The 16218-nt window shown below is 52.6% G+C and overlaps 1 protein-coding gene across 1 annotated transcript in view; it reads right to left on the bottom strand.

The window, feature by feature from the left end:
• Positions 1–11043, bottom strand: part of cacng2a (calcium channel, voltage-dependent, gamma subunit 2a) — a 64013-nt gene extending 52970 nt beyond the window's left edge. The window contains exon 1 of the mRNA XM_056287275.1: positions 10818–11043. Coding sequence (XP_056143250.1) covers positions 10818–11043 — 226 coding nt within the window. The remainder of the gene's footprint in view (positions 1–10817) is intronic.
• Between the last annotated feature and the right edge of the window lie 5175 nt (positions 11044–16218).

Here is a 16218-nt window from a genome sequence, read left to right as displayed (position 1 = left end):
AGAAACACTTTGTCATTTCATGCACTTGCGCGCGTGAAATGAAACGAAACATGGTTTCCTGCAGCCCACAGCAGTGCAACGCAAAGACACAAACACATATCCAAAAACTACAAGAACACACATATCCAGACTAACACGTATATCTAAACTAAACGACGACAAAAAAAATCACTGTCCGGGAGAACGAACGCCAGCCAGGATGACTGTCGGAACTGCCGGTCTTCATGAGCTAGCAGTTAGCTTAGCCTGCCCCGCTTCCACGTCCTGTCAGACCGCCCTTGGTGTTTCCTCTTCGGGCGCAGCTCCGGTCAGGGCCGTGGTCCTTGGACCCACAGGACGCAGCAGACCAGGCTCCCTCAGCCGATCCAACGCCAGCTCTCCCAGCCAGACACCTTCGGCACACCTCCCCGCACTCCACACCACGACACTAAAAACACAGTTGAGGCGAGGCCACCACCAGACCACCCTCGGTGTTATCGGAACTGCCGGTCTTCATGGGCTAGCAGTTAGCTTAGCCTGCCCCACTTCCGCATCCTGTCAGACCACCCTCGGTGTTTCCTGTTCGGGCACAGCTCCAGGCAGACCAACTCTCCCAGCCGATCCGACGAAGACAAACTTAGACGTGGACAAAGACCCTGCGTGGACGGTACTGGGTGAGGCCGCTGCAAAGTCAGTTCGCGCCGCCATCTTCTCACACCAGAAGCGTAAATTTCTAATTAAAGAGACAGAAAGAGAGAGAAGAAGAGCCGCCCAGAGATTCTCTGGGCAGCTCTTCTTCTACAGACGCTGTAATGCAAGAAAACACAAACCTGGTCTTGAAACCAGGTCTTATGCTATGATGGCAGTAGGTGTCTATGTTCAGCAACTGAGATTCTGTTGTTCATCTTGACCTTTCACCTCTGGATGCATGGTGATGACCTTCATCCCAACAATGTCTTCTCTACAGTGCAGTTTGCCTACGACTTTCTGATGCTGGAACGACTGCGAGACAAGACGGCCACACCGAAACATGTAGGAGCCTGGGTGTTAATCACAATACCATGATGAAGATTGGATTTGTTTAGATTGCCAGTTGTTGGCTGTGCCGTATATCCAGTTTACCAGCGGTTTATGAAACACTACATCATGGACGTTGCCATAATGAACCAACTCTACGCTGTGCCTGTCGGATGACGGCAGTCTCTATAACAACAGAGTCAGATTTATGAGCAAGTTGAGCAGTAATACGATGACACTCGCTGTCCTGAGATGGTCTGAGACACTCCCCCACCACACACACTAATCCAGTAAAGTCTGCCCTGTAATTCGGCCTTGGTGAGCAATAGAGAGGGCAAGGTGGAGACCAATAAAACAGCCACGGATGGTAGTGATTGTGTGGGGGTCTCAGCGGAGGCCAGGCAGGGGCAAAATGAATCCCATCCATCGCCAGCTGCCGGCCAGAGTGACAGCGCCACACAGCACAGCCACTTTCCACAGGATGTCCACGAAGAGGGGGAGCAGCCCAGATACACCGACACCAACCTGAACCTGGACAGCGGGTGGAAATGGAGGAACAGTTTAGGGGGCATCGCGGCAAACGTGACTCCTGTTTGATGCATTTCATCCTGTCACATCTGCTGGGAATGTCTGTCCAGTTTACTGTCTGCCTGTAATCGAGCCCATGCAGCTGGTGTCATAATATGGTGTAATGCCACTTTAGGGCTTGAGATATTAGCCTGGGCGGGCGTCCTCCCGCTGGGTAATCCTGATCTGATAGGACTACGAGAGTAATCCTGCTGCTCTGTGCTGCTATCTCCTCTGTATCTCCCTGACCAGCTCTCATCCGGCCTCTCTGTCCTAATCACCGGAAAACTGTGCTTTTGCAAAGTGCATATATGCATGCCAACAGCGTGGGCACAAGTGAGCAAGCTTGTATACGCACTGTACGCCCACATATACACACAAACACATGCAAACTCGCATTCACGCAACATACTCCCACATGTGTTTACAAATGCATGAATGTATACTAGAAGGGTCCTCCCCCATGCTCTTGCATGTGATAATGAGGTGGGACTCGTGCCATGATCTGTGATGTTCTCGTGGTGAGAGTCAGGAAATGAGAGAGAAGATCCTTCAGGGACAGCCGTCTAAGAAGTCCCACCACTCCGCATCTGTCATGAACTCACAGTGAAATCCCGCCAAACAAAAACGAAGCAGGAATCGTACAGTGAAATGTGCTGCGAACTTCAGATGTTTCTGACGCGTCCTCATTCTCTATCGACGGCGAGGGAGGTTTGCATAACCGCAGGCCATTCGGAGTGTACGTGCAGCGGCGTCGTAATGGGGGGGGGGGGACCTACCAGAGCCCAGAAGGGAGGGGGCGGCCTCGGGAAGCCTGGAATTAAAAATTTGTTTTGGTTTGCACATTTTTATTTCTCACTAATTAGTGTCATAACTTCAGTTAAAATTGGCTCAATACATGGGTTGAGGGACTTAAAGAAAATAGTGGAGGCTCTCTGAGGCTCTCACCCCTCTCTGAGGCCCCTCTCACCCCTCTCTGAGGCCCCTCTCACCCCTTACAAAAGGTGCAAAATGGTTTTGTCCGCCCCTCACGAGCATCTCTCAGTGCAGCTCATCTAGTCCTGTCGCGAGTGACTGCTGATACAAGCACAGAGTCACGTCTTTCCCAAAGAAAGCGAAACCTGGGTTCCAGAAAAGGAAAAGGAGCGAAGGCAAAATGAGGGAAAACAACTGTTGAGTAATTTCTTCCAAAAGAAAGGTGAGCTAGGAGCTTTTAAAAGGAAGGTGGCTAGCTAACTCCTACTACCACAGCTAGGTAGCAGCTAGCTTGGGTGTCAGCATCAGTGCCCTAAGATGCATCAAAGTTTGAAGTGACACTATAAAATATTTTCAGTCACTGCAAGACAGTTAGGTTAGGTTAAAACAGATTACGGTACTGTGATGTAAATAACATACAGTATGCTCGAACTCAAAAAAGTGATGTGTGAGAGACAAAAGAGGAAAGGGGCCCATAGAGACTGCTTCTGTATAGGGCCCAGAATTTTGTGCTCCGCCCCTGCGTACGTGTGCACTGTGTTGCCACCGTTCATGCGACATCGCTTTGCTTTCAGCAGCTCGTGCATGTGAAGCAAGAGGAGCCAATAGGACACATGTACTCCATGTATTATTGAAACACCTTGAAGAGCTCAGCTCCACCAGAAGCCGGGCAGAATACGCTGCGCAGGGCTGCGCAGATGAACCAGACGTCTTCACGGGTAAAAAGAACCATGCAAGGAAATCTAATCAGGAATCAGGAACAATGTATTGTCGTCTCATTCGCGTACTTGCATACACAAAAATATCGAAATTTAGTTTCTCCCAGCCCGCAGCAGTGCAACACAAAGGACAAAACCACATGTCCAAATCCTCCCAAAAACGACACCATCAAAACATACAAACCCAGAGAGAACAACGCAAAGAAAAGCCCACAAACCATCAACAACACAGCCCATTCAGTACATTTGCAACACAATTCAAAAATGTTACTGTCCAGGAGAACGAAGGCCAGCCAGGATGACTGTCGGAACTGCCGGTCTGCATGGGCTAGCAGTTAGCTTAGCCTGCCCCGCTTCCCGTCAGACCGCCCTCGGTGTGTCCTCTTTGGGCACAGCTCTGGTCAGGGCCGTGGTCTTTGGGCCCACAGGACTCAGCAGACCAGGCTCCCTCAGCCGATCCAACTCCAGCTCTCCCAGCCAGACACCTTCGACACACCTCCCCGCACTCCACACCACGACACCAACGCAGACGCAGACAAAAACGCTGCATAACCGACGCTAGGCGAGGCCGCCGCCAGACCGCCTTCGGTGTTATAGGAACTGCCGGTCTGCATGGGCTAGCAGTTAGCTTAGCCTGCTGCGCTCTCCCGGCAGATCCAACACCAGCTCTCCCAGCCATCAAACGAAATCCAGGATCACAGACATAAGTCGTCGTGAAGTTCTTCACACCATGACACGAACTCAATGTAGACGTGGACAAAGACGCTGCATAGTCGGCACTGGGTGAGGCCGCTGCAAACGCGGGTCCGCGCCGCCATCTTCCCACACCGGAAGTCCTTTCTAAATCTAAATGATCAAGGCAGAGGCAAAAAACAAAGACACCACGCTGGTCCTTTTTTTTTATTATCAGATCTGCACCTCCTCCCTGACTCTCTCTCTCTCTCTCTCTCTCTCTCACTCATCCCATGGCCACTCCAGGGCCTGAGGGTTGTGCTGTTACAGAGATGAATGCTGCACATCGGCGCCGTCTGCAACATGGCACACCTGGCTGCGAGTGAGGCGGGGCAGATCCGTCCTGCACAGAAATGGAGGTACGCAAAGTCAAATCCATCAGCAACGAATGTAAACCGTGCACGTGGACCATGCCTGATCAGCCGACTGTCTCTGCTCTACACAGACTGACGTCCGCTGCAGGTTTGCCACGACACAGCCGGGGATCAGGTGTTAAAGATGTCATGATGGCAGGTGGCTCCCCTCTCAGTATTGCCCTGAATGTTGACTATATTGCCACCTCTCGGCCTTCAAAATGCATGATCTGTTATGAAACGATCCGTGTTATCCAAACCCTGCAGGTCTGTGGACCTGTGAGCCCTTGACAGAAGGTGAAGGTACAGTCCGTAATACAATGCACCACCACAGCTATGTGGAAGACTGCGACAAGACCAGCGCTCTGCTGATAAGTCACATGACGCATCTCACCATCAGGTCAGCATTGTGTATCGTCCCTCAGACCGCCCTCGGTGTTTCCTGGTTGGGTACAGCTCCAGGCAGGGCCGTGGTCCCTGGGCCCACAGGACGCAGCAGACCAGGCTGTCCCAGCTGATCCAGCGCCAGCTCTCCCAGCCATCAAACCAAGACACAAACTTAGACGCAGATGTGGACAAAGACCCTGCATGGACGGTGCTGGGTGAGGCCGCGGCAAACGGGAATTCACACCGCCATCTTCCCACACCGGAAGCAGAAGCTTATATAATATAATATATTTGCTAAGCTAATACATTTCATCAGTCATATATCACATCTGGCTGACAGTCGCTATGAGAGCATTACCCCCACGCACAGCGTTGTGCTTTCTACTGGGGCAAACACAAAGCACGTCGCACTCTGGGCCAACATGAATCAACACTGATCTGGGCAAACCAGAAAATACATCTGGGCCTTTGCAGCTGCACGTGCAATATAGTTCACCATGTCCAATAAACTGCTTGTTTCAATATACCAAACTGACAGGGGCGCTGTTTTAGCAAAAAAAAATAAAATCCAAAGCTTCACACCTGTTTTTAGGAACTGTGTATGGGGGTGACCGTGACCTCACTGTTAACATAAGATTCAACGGGATGGTTATCTGCAGAAGGGACTTTTTGAATATCCAAAACAAATTGAGGACACACTGTCAATGTCCTACACTGCACCATCATCATCATCATCCTCATCATCAGCGGTCACTCGGGGTCAAGTATGGCTGTCCTTCTGGGCGTCCCTTGCAGGAGGACGCCTGTGCATGACAGCTTTTTACATGGAGTGGCTGATGCGCCTGCAGCCACCACACGGTCCTTGGTAGGGGGTGGCCAGAGTCCAATGGCATGGAGAACCAAGACGATTGGGGACCACCCTCCGTTGCAGCCCAGATAGCATCCGGATGTGGGCCACTTCAGGCAGTGATGTGGCACTGATGGCTTTCTTCTGGCCCTGACAAAATGGATGTGAGCCTGAAGTGGCGGACCACCTAAGTGCCAACAGGAGCGGACCACCCAAGTGCCATCATTCCACACGGTATGTGGGCTGGATGAAAGTGTCGGGTGTGGAACAGGTCTGGCCCACAGCAATTTTGCTATTTGGGCACTTTCATCCTCCTCCACTGCTGTTGTGACCTGGAGACATCTTCCACCAGGTCCGCCGTTGAGGTCTTTGCTGGATCGCGCTTCATCTGGAACCTCCCCCTTGACCTATCCCCCTCGACCGTACCAGGAGCCAAGCTCCGGACGGCATAGCGCTTGGGATCACTGGTACATGCAACCTTCTGCACCACGACAAGGTGGTGATGCGCACACACACACACACACACACACACACACACACGCACACACACATATACAAACACCTGCAAAATCCAATCTTTGCCCCCAGAGCAGGGCTATCGAGTTCCCCCGATGAGCAAAGTGAGAGGTGAGGAGTGAAGATTGGGGCGGTGGAGGTATTTCCCTCCCCCGTTATCACAGGCTCTCCTTTCCTGAAGCTCATCGCGCAAACCGGAGACCACCGCCCACCCGTGTCCACTCTGTGAGCTGATGTGTGTGTGTGGGCCGTAACTGCCATGGTTACAGCAAACCACACAGTGTCAGCTGTGATGAGCACTCCGCTTCAGCCGCGGCCCTCTGCGACCAGAACGCCGGTTAGGAGCGCTACGGGCAAGACGAATACGAGAATTAATTGAGCTACACTGTTTGCTGTCGCCTAATTAACATCTGAAATGTCAAACATGGTGTTGCTTTTTCGAGGCTGGAGAGACTGGGAGGAATCAGGCCTGCCAGTTTACTGCCTGCTTACTGCCTGTTTACTGCCTGTTTACTGCCATCTCTGCAGCAGCAGCAGCAGGAGCAGCAGCCAGCTCTGCCCCTTTCCGTGCCTCAGTATGCAGGATTTTGGCGAAACTGGGTAAATTATGTGTGAATAAACGCGCTCTCTTCTTCTGCTCTCAACACAGAAGCCGTCTGAACTACTCTGACCCACGGTAAATAAATGCAACCGCAGGGATTTCTCTGCTCCCCTGCCTCCTCCAGGACTTTCTCTGCTCCCCTGCCTCCTCCAGGACTTTCTCTGCTCCCCTGCCTCCTCCAGGACTTTCTCTGCTCCCCTGCCTCCTCCAGGACTTTCTCTGCTCCCCTGCCTCCTCCAGGACTTTCTCTGCTCCCCTGCCTCCTCCAGGACTTTCTCTGCTCCCCTGTCTCCTCCAGGACATGGACCATCAGAGAACCTCGCATGACACCTATGTTTATTTCCGGCCGTTTTGATCACGTCGTCAAAGGAAGAGGCTTGCTGTGCCTTTACAAAGGGAGCCGCGTGGAGCCGAGAACAACCACACGCTTTTATCCAAGAGTCTGCCAGTCCAGATGCCGGGCCCTTTGTTTACGAAGACGTCCCTATGCCGGGTTGGTTTGTTCAATAATGGCCCGGCGTATGATCTGTAGTGTGTACCATGTGTGATCTACTGCTGCACCATCAGCACTGCATCAGCTGTTCACCTTCTTCTTTCGTACAGTTTATACGGGATGAATATGTTCTTAATGCTTTTCATCCATCCATCATCCAAACTGCTTATCCTGCTCTCGGTGGCGGGGATGCTGGAGCCTATCCCAGCAGTCACTGGGCGGCAGGCGGGAAGACACCCTGGACAGGCCGCCAGGCCGTCACACAGGGCCGACACACATACACACACACACACACACACACACACACACACACACACACACACACACATACACACACACACATTCATTCCTAGGGACAATTCAGTACGGCCGATTCACCTGACCTACATGTCTTTGGACTGTGGGAGGAACCCGGAGCCCCCGGAGGAAACCCACACAGACACAGGGAGAACATGCAAACTCCACACAGAGGACGACCCGGGACGACCCCCAAGGTTGGACTACCCCGGGGCTCGAACCCAGGACCTTCCTGCTGTGAGACGACCGCGCTAACCACTGCCCAAACCTGGATTGCTCCCTTCGGGTTGGGGATGAGTTGTCGCCTCAAGTGAAGGAGTTCAAGTATCTCGGGGTCTTGTTCACGAGCGGGTTCACATTCTTTGCTTTACACAAGCAAAATAAATTGTGGAGCTGCCCGGTACAACCTCAGTGTTCTAGGCTGCACACTCACAAACCTTCGTTGTACTTTTTAGAGGAAGAGAAGATGTTCGTCATTTCCTTTCCTCGTTTGGATTTCCCTGTAAGCGGTGTGGATTGTAGAACTGGTGATTTTACCGGCTTACATCACTCTCCTCTATATTGCAGGGATGGACAACATGATCCAGAAAGGGCCAGTGTGGGTGCAGGTCTTTTTTTCCCCCTCTCTTTAACCCCTTTTCCCCTCAATTGTATCCGGCCAATTACCCCACTCTTCCGAGCCGTCCCGGTCGCTGCTCGACCCCCTCTGCCGATCCGGGGAGGGCTGCAGACTACCACATGCCTCCTCCCATACATGTGGAGTCACCAGCCACTTCTTTTCACCTGACAATGAGGAGTTTCATGAGGGGGTCGTAGCGCGTGGGAGGATCACGCTATTCCCCCCAGTTACCCCTCTCCACCCGAACAGGCGCCCCGACCGACCAGAGGAGGCGCTAGTGCAGCGACCAGGACACACACCCACATCCGGCACGGCCAATTGTGCCTGTAGGGACGCCCGGCCGAGCCGGAGGATTCGAACCGGCGATCCCCATGTTGGTAGGCAATGGAACAGACCGCTATGCTACCCGGACGCCCTGGGTGCAGGTCTTTGTTCCAACTAAGCAGTTACACACATGATTCTACAAATCCAGGTCCTTAGCAGAGACTGTTGGTTGACTAACAAAATCAGGTGTATAACTGCTTAGTTGGAACAAAGACCTGCACCCAAACCGGCCCTTTCTGGATCATGTTGCCCACCCCTGCTAGAATATAACCCTCCCAACAACTGAACCCAACCTGGTCCGAGGACCATCCTGTGACTCCTTTTTCTATGATGTGACATAGCAGAGGAGTTGCTGTCGAACTGCTAACATCTGGCACGAACAGTGGTATATCCATACTGAACAGTACAGCCAATACAGCCCCTCTGTTCAGCACGGGCCACGGCTGGACCAGAGGCAACGATGCAGATACTGGAGGTGGTGAGGATGTCTGTTATGTATTTCATTTAACCAGGGAAGGACTCACTGAGATCAAAAACCTCTTCTGCAAGAGCATCCTGGGCAAGACACGCAGCAGCACCATTCACAGGGCTGCAGACATACAAACATCTGACAATTTACGATAACAATAAAAAATAAATCACAGAATCATGCAATATCAAACATATTCACACGGGTTATCAACATCAGGGATCATCCAGGAGCCACGTGAAGCATTCTAAACATCTGCAGCCAGATGTGCCTGCCTCCAAATCATTCGGAAGTACGTTAAATGCCTCCAATGAGACCCGCTCCTGAGGATTCAGGTCATTTTGCAGCTGATTCCAAGCAGAGGGAGCAGCCTAATTAAACACCCCTTCTCCCAATTCACCATGGGCTTATAGTACGAGTAAGACCTGGGAGCGGAGACAATAACTTCCCGTGCTTTTCTGAAGGATGCAGATCCTAGGTAAGATGGAAGCAAACCAAGAATAGCCTTATAAATCCAGATATGCTAATGGCTAAGTCTACTGGTGAACAAGGAAGACCCTCCAAGGAATTGGATGTTAGGGAGTAAGGGCCTCACTCCCTTAGATCCTTACTCCTGGGAGTAAGGGCTTTAAACCTCAGTGCTCCATGGTAGACTGGACCCAGAGAAGATGTGTGCATGTACATAACACCGCCATAGTTCAGCACAGACACTAAAGCGGAAGCAACAAGTCTTGCTTTGGCCTCGAGGGGAAAGCGAGTCTAGTGTCTGAAATGAAACCCAATTTCAACTCCCGGTTTCTTCACCAGTTGCTCAGCGTGAAGCTTAAACGCGAGAGAATCATCAAATTACGATTCCCGGGAGTTTGTGTTGAGGTACAAACTCCAGGTGCGAGCCCTGAAAAGTGGCGGTGGACGGATAGAAGGTTCAGTGGCTTTGTCTTTACACGAGAAAACATCACGAGTTTCGTTTTGTCAGAACAAGTTTCAAACCACAGGATGAGGTGTACAGTATTAAAAGCAAGTTATAGCTGACAAAGAACCTGCTTCCAACCTGCTGTTAATACTGTAAAAGCCACACGACAGAGGAGACATGACCTGACCTTAAACAGCAGCTGTATTTGAGTCCTGCCCTGCTCCGCTTTCAGCGAATCCTCTGATGTTGGTGGACAACAGTGGCAAATAAGAGAAGATTCAGCACGTGTTAGAGGAGGCCATCTGATCAAAACGTGTAAACTGGACTTGAGCTTTAAACCCTCTGCTGGGGTCTCATCACTGACACCGTGCAAGCGCGAGGCCAGACGGCGAAACGAACAAAACTGAAACATGCTGTGACCTCACAAGGTCACAGTGCCGCAATCCGAGACAGCGGCCCAACACCTGCCCCGGGTCGGGACAGGTGTTGGGCGAGGCGGACATGAGAGGTTGTCCTGAACTGGTGCTCAGGACAGAGAATGTTTGCCATCCGGGAAAACGCCAAGCGCAACCAGGTCAAAGGTCAAATGACAAGTGCCGTTACGTCCTGCCGTTATCAAATTGTGCTGAGATCAGGCCCCACACGGCCGGAGACAGGAAGAGCTACTCCTCAGCTAACACAGATGCCCTTTAATAAGAAGAGCTCGTATGGGCTACGGCTCCGTGAAGTCTTTGTGCTAGAACTCCATTCTAAGCGAGGAAGCACACAAGGTCTGCAAAAATCCAAATATTCATGCTGTGCTGCAAAGAGTTGCACAGAATTTAAATGATGCCATATATGCGGCAGCAGTTCATAATGTCAGAGAGAGAGAGAGAGAGAGAGAGAGAGAGAGAGAGAGAGAGAGAGAGAGCGAGAGCGCAATGCACAAGCACCACGGTCCTGCATGTAAGCCTCCGATGTTATTAGGGGCAGATAGGAGGCTGGTGTATAACAGCATGCCATGGCTTACCTTCCAAGCAACACGTTCTCCACAGGCCTGAATGGGTCATCACCTCCTCATTCTTCTTGCTGGTCTCGTTCTCGTTGTTGGACTTGGTCTTGCAGACGCCGCGGGAATACAGCCAGTAGTCCGTGCCCACCGCGATGGTCATGAGACTGAAGGCCGCGAACGCGCCCACCGTGGTCAAGAGCATCTGAACTCCGCGGTCAAACAGACCCATGTTTCCGCATTCCATGAAAGGGGGACCCCCTTTCCTCTTGATGTACAGGAAGTAAATATTTGAAAATTTACGGGACCAAACCAGATTAAAAAAATGGGATATATTAGAGCGAAAGGAGGGGGAAGGCGGAGGATGCGGTAGGAACCTTATGGTTGCGTTTGAGTGAAACCGAACAAGAGAAAATGGGGGTTTTCTTGTTATGGGGGGTGGTGTGGGGAGGAAGCAGCAGTGTGTCTCCCCTCCTTATCTGTTTTTTTTTAATTATTATTATCTAACAGGAGTAAAAGACTAAAATGTTGGTTCTGCAGAGAACGGCAGCCCTGAATAACCCTGGGCCCTCAGCTGCAGACGTAGGCCACTACACTCGGTAGGCTAACACGTGAATATGCTGGTCAGCTGTAAGGGACTGAGAATAGCAGGTGGTGGCCTATAGTGGCAGCCCCTACGTTAAAAACGGAAGTGAGATACCCAAGACTAGCGTAACTTCTGTAGGTCTGGCAGAACAGGAAACTGGTTTCTTGACTTGCAGGGATGCAGATGATTCTCCCTGAACAGAGCGGAATGAACACAGGCTGAATGGATGGGGTGGGTGGGTGGGTGGGGGGGGGCTCAGACCAATGGCAGGCTTATAGTACAACGGTTATGCCAGGCAAGTCAATATGTTAGAATTAGTCACAGTTACTTGAACGGTAGACTATCACGTTTCATTCACGTCTGTCAGTAAGACTCAAGATCCCGCACCCAAAGCTGTCCTACGGAGGGGGGGGGGTAGTATTTCAATATTCTAGTTCTTCTGTCAATCAAGAGGAAAAAAAGCCACGAGAGGCACCGGGCAGGGGAAGGAAAGAGGGCTGAAATCTATCTATCATACTGGTGGAAGCCGAGAGAGGCTAGAACGAACGGAGCGATTCAGGTCCCGTCGAAAGGAAGCGGAGCGGCAGAAATACTCGAGATCTGCCCCAAATTCCCCCAAGCCCGACGCGACTCAACGGGGAAAGCGACGCTCGGCGGACGGATGAATTAACCAAGGAGCAGGTGGAAAAAGCCCCCCTAAAAACCAAGTGGACAACCAAACGACACAACCGCTAGATTTCCTTTTTCCTAAAATTTTGATCCCCAGTTTCCATATGTGTGGCCCTTAGCGCTCGGAGGGTTTCCGCCGAAAATGGGGCCGCGAGGTCGGGAGAGCTTCCGCTGGCGAGCCGAGCATCACGCGACACGGAGCCGCGGCGAGGAGAGACCGGAGACCCGGAGCATCCCGGTCCGTGCCGGTGCTGATGCTGGTGATAGATTATCCAAATTCACGTTGGCGGTTTCGCAGCGGCCAGAACCCGGATCAGAGCGGTCCCTATGCGCCATAAAGAGGGGAAATGATGTGACGGAGCGCGCTGGGCTGCAAACGAAGAGGCAGCGTCGACACAGCCGGCCCAGTATCCTCCGGTCCTCCCCTCCTCCTCCTCCTCTTCTCCTCCTCCTTCCTTTTGGTCCCTGTGGTGCGTTTGGAGAAGATGCCGGCGGAGGTGTGCGCTGTATGAGTTAAATGTTACACAATCAGCGCTGAACGCACGCCACATGCACCGAAAACCAGCGGCGCGGATCCGGATCCGGATCGGGAGCGGGAGCGGGACGAGCGTTGTAGACCGGAGCCCGGCGTTGTCACGATGTCCGTCAGCGGCGACGCGTTCATTTCATCACTTTGCGCTCCTCTCTTGGCGGGATGACCGGTGTTTTGGCCACTTTATCCTCCTTTGTGGACCGGATGACCGGGGTGAACGGGATCGGGCTCGTCCGGTCCTCGTCCGGTCCGCGTCTGGTCAGGCCTGCGTGTGCGTGCTCCGCTATCAAACCAGCGTTGTGCGCAGCAATGGAGGGTCGCTGGTGGAGAGATATTAAAGATTTTTATTTCCATTTCTGGAGTGGAGGGGGCGGAGGGAGGGAGGGAGGGATGGGGAAAGGCGGGGGGGGGGAGTCGGGACTGTGGACTCTCTCTAAAACGTGCGTGCACGCGCGCGTCTGTGTCAAAACAGAAAGACGGAGGTGGTGGTTAGACTGGATCAAGGACCAGACGCGCATTTACACGTAGTGCAATTAAGTTTTTGCAGCTGTGGTGCACTTTCTGGGACCACCGTCCCGAACTCAGCCTGGCCAAATTAATTCGCTGATTCGGACTTGCGGGTCCCTTATGTCGTGGTCCCTTATGTCGTGGTCCCTTATGTCGTGGTCCCTTATGTCGTGGTCCGGGTCTGTCGCGGAAGTCCGTGTGATTTCAGGCCGCAGCGTCCAGATTCAGCGGAGCCAAAATACGACTTAATTTCTCTGATGTCAGCAGTGACTTTTACATTATACCGTTATACCCCCCCGCCCCCGCCACCACCACCACCGGTCTCACGAGCAAACAGGAAACGACCGTCTGGAGAAGCTCATGATTAAGGCCACTGCTTTAATTCTGAGCGCCCGGTAATTCCGGACGCATGCACCTCCACGCGCTGCCTCGCTAGCCACGTGCTGTCTGCAGTGGCGCACGAGGAGGCACACAGATCCGTTCAGATCGCGTTAAACCTCGGGTAGTAAAGCCCGGGCAGTGGACGTGGAGCTGCGGTTCTGAGGACAGCTCCCCTCACCACCAGCGGAGTGTGGCTCCCCCTGCTGTTACAATTTAGTTACTTCAACTGATCGTCCAAAATGTGGGACAATCAAATCCACCCCGCAGTCGCTCAGCGAGAGACTACGTATATGAAGCCCTGAGTACATGTGTAGGGCCGAAACATGCCTTTCCAGGATTTACACGGGCGGCACCAAGGGCTTTGGGACATTCAGAACTTGTTTGTTTGACAACGTCCTTGAAGTCCCAAACTATATCGGAAACCACTGAGACATCCTATGGACTTTTCCCGCATCTCCCCTTTTCAGAAATGTAATTTCTGCTGGTACTGCCGCCCCTGGGTCTCTCAACCCACCTGCCACCCCCCCTTTCTCCTCCCCAATCGAATTCGGCCAACTACCCTACTCTTCCGAGCCGTCCCGGTCTCTGCTCCACCCCCTCTGCTGATCCGGGGAGGGCTGCAGACCACCACATGCCTCCTATACATGTGGCATCACCAGCCGCTTCTTTTCACCTGACAGTGAGGAGTTTCACCAGGGGGACGTAGCGCGTGGGAGGATCACGCTATTCCCCCCAGTTCCCCCTCCCCCCCGAACAGGCGCCCCGACTGACCAGAGGAGGCGCTAGTGCAGCGACCAGGACACATACCCACATCCGGCTTCCCACCCACAGACACGACCAATTATGTCTGTAGGGACGTCTGACCAAGCCGAAGGTAACACGGGAATTCGAACCGGCGATCCCCGTGTTGGTAGGCTACGGAATAGACTGCTACGCCACCTGGACGCCCAACCCAGCTCTGTCTAAGGGGGATTCAAACACTGTGCGGTGGCCGTGTGGTCGGTGGGCCACGAGGTGTAGCAAAGAGCCAGCATTGCCAGCAAGTCAGTGTCTTGGAAATGTTTGTTCGTCGCTGCCCCTCAACCAGACGGACCCTACGTTGCTTTTAGCAGCCGCAGGTGTTTTCATTCCGCTAGGCCGGCGCCTCTTGGTCCCGGCAACTGTTTATGGTTCGTCAGATGCGGGCACACACACACAACAGTGGTGTAATGCATTTTATTAAATAAGCTCACAAAGCCAGTCTGAGTCGAGAACAGACCAGCGCTGAGAAAACACCCAGCCCTCTCCGAAAAGCCCTCCGTTACGTTACCAAGACGTGCAAGAGAGAAATAACGCAAGAAAACGAATAAATACGTAAATGAAATAAACAGAATGAAAAATATTAAACGAACGCAGAATAGAGAGAAGAAACGACAAAAGAATGACGTAATGGCGCGATAGCTGCTCAGCAGCAACTCTGAAAACAACACACACAGACTCGGTAATAAGGTGGAACTAAATGCCTTGCTCAAGGGCACCGAGGACCAATGTGGCATCATGTGCTTGCAGGTGACATGGCTCCTTCTGAAAAAGTCCTCATCCTCATCGTCCCGGCCCTCGGGGCATATTTCAGACGCTCAGGTAAGCTGTGGCGGGTGACAGGCCGGGACAAGGTGGTGTCTGTTGCTCTTGGTTCGGCATTTGTCATCTGCAGGTGGTGTCGCTGCTGCGTTGAAGCTCTGCTGTGGATCTGTGGACCCACGCTGCACCTCCAGCTGTGCTGTTCACCCGGTAGGAAAATGAACCAGCTGTGTGCCAGAGTCTCTCCTTTAACATACCGACCGCGTTGCCCCCGGAGGAAACCTGAGCTCCCAGTAAAGACCTCTGTGATTCTTCTTCTCTGCCAGGGTTTGAGGAAACCCCCTGGGTTCATTAAACAATTAATCCTGATCGACAAGGGTACGCAAATCAGGTCGACGATAACCCAGCAAGCTGCAATCCCTCTTCGAAGCCCCTCGGGGCCCGGGCCTAAAGGGGTGCGTTCAGTAAATTGTGCTCTGGAGAAAAGGTGGAGTGAAGAAACACGGGCTCTGTCAGAGGCGTTCACCCTTTGAACACTGAGCTCTACGCCCAGTAAACGAATCTGATTAGGGAGGGTCTCTGGGCGAGGCCGGACCCAGGAGCCCCGGTTTACTCTGTTCTCCCGACAGCTGGGAGTCTCTGGGCGCCTCCATCTATCTGTATCTCCGCGTCTCTACAGCACTCAGCCTGTCTGCCTGTCTGTCTGCCCTGCAAAAACAGTCTCTCTGTAGTCCGACCGTCTCACAGTCACACATGTCTTCTCGTCTTCTTCCAAGGAATAATTTGCTCATCAAGATCTGACTATGTATCATGATTTAGGAAGATTTATCTTGAGTTCTCTAACTTGGTTATTCTATATTACGCCCTGTAGTTCTCGCCTGGCGTTGACGGTGTTCCTGGTGTCGTGGTGTGGAGTGCGGGGAGGTGTGTCGGGGGTGTCTGGCTGGGAGAGCTGGCGCTGGATCGGCTGAGGGGAACTGGTCTGCTGCGTCCGGCAGGCCCAGGGACCACGGCCCTGCTTGGAGCTGCGCCCGAGGAGGAAACACCGAGGGCGGTCTGAGGGACGCGGGGGCGGGGCAGGCTAAGCTAGCTGCTAGCCCATGCAGACCGGCAGTTCCCTCAGTTCCCTCTCTAGGACAGTGTATTTTGTTGTTTTGCTTTTTGTTATGTTGAATGAAAACGTTTTG

Source organism: Lampris incognitus, chromosome 10, assembly GCF_029633865.1.
Source record: "Lampris incognitus isolate fLamInc1 chromosome 10, fLamInc1.hap2, whole genome shotgun sequence".
NCBI lineage: Eukaryota > Metazoa > Chordata > Actinopteri > Lampriformes > Lampridae > Lampris > Lampris incognitus.
The sequence above is the reverse complement of the archived record's forward strand: the minus strand, read 5'-3'. Positions and strand labels throughout refer to the sequence as shown.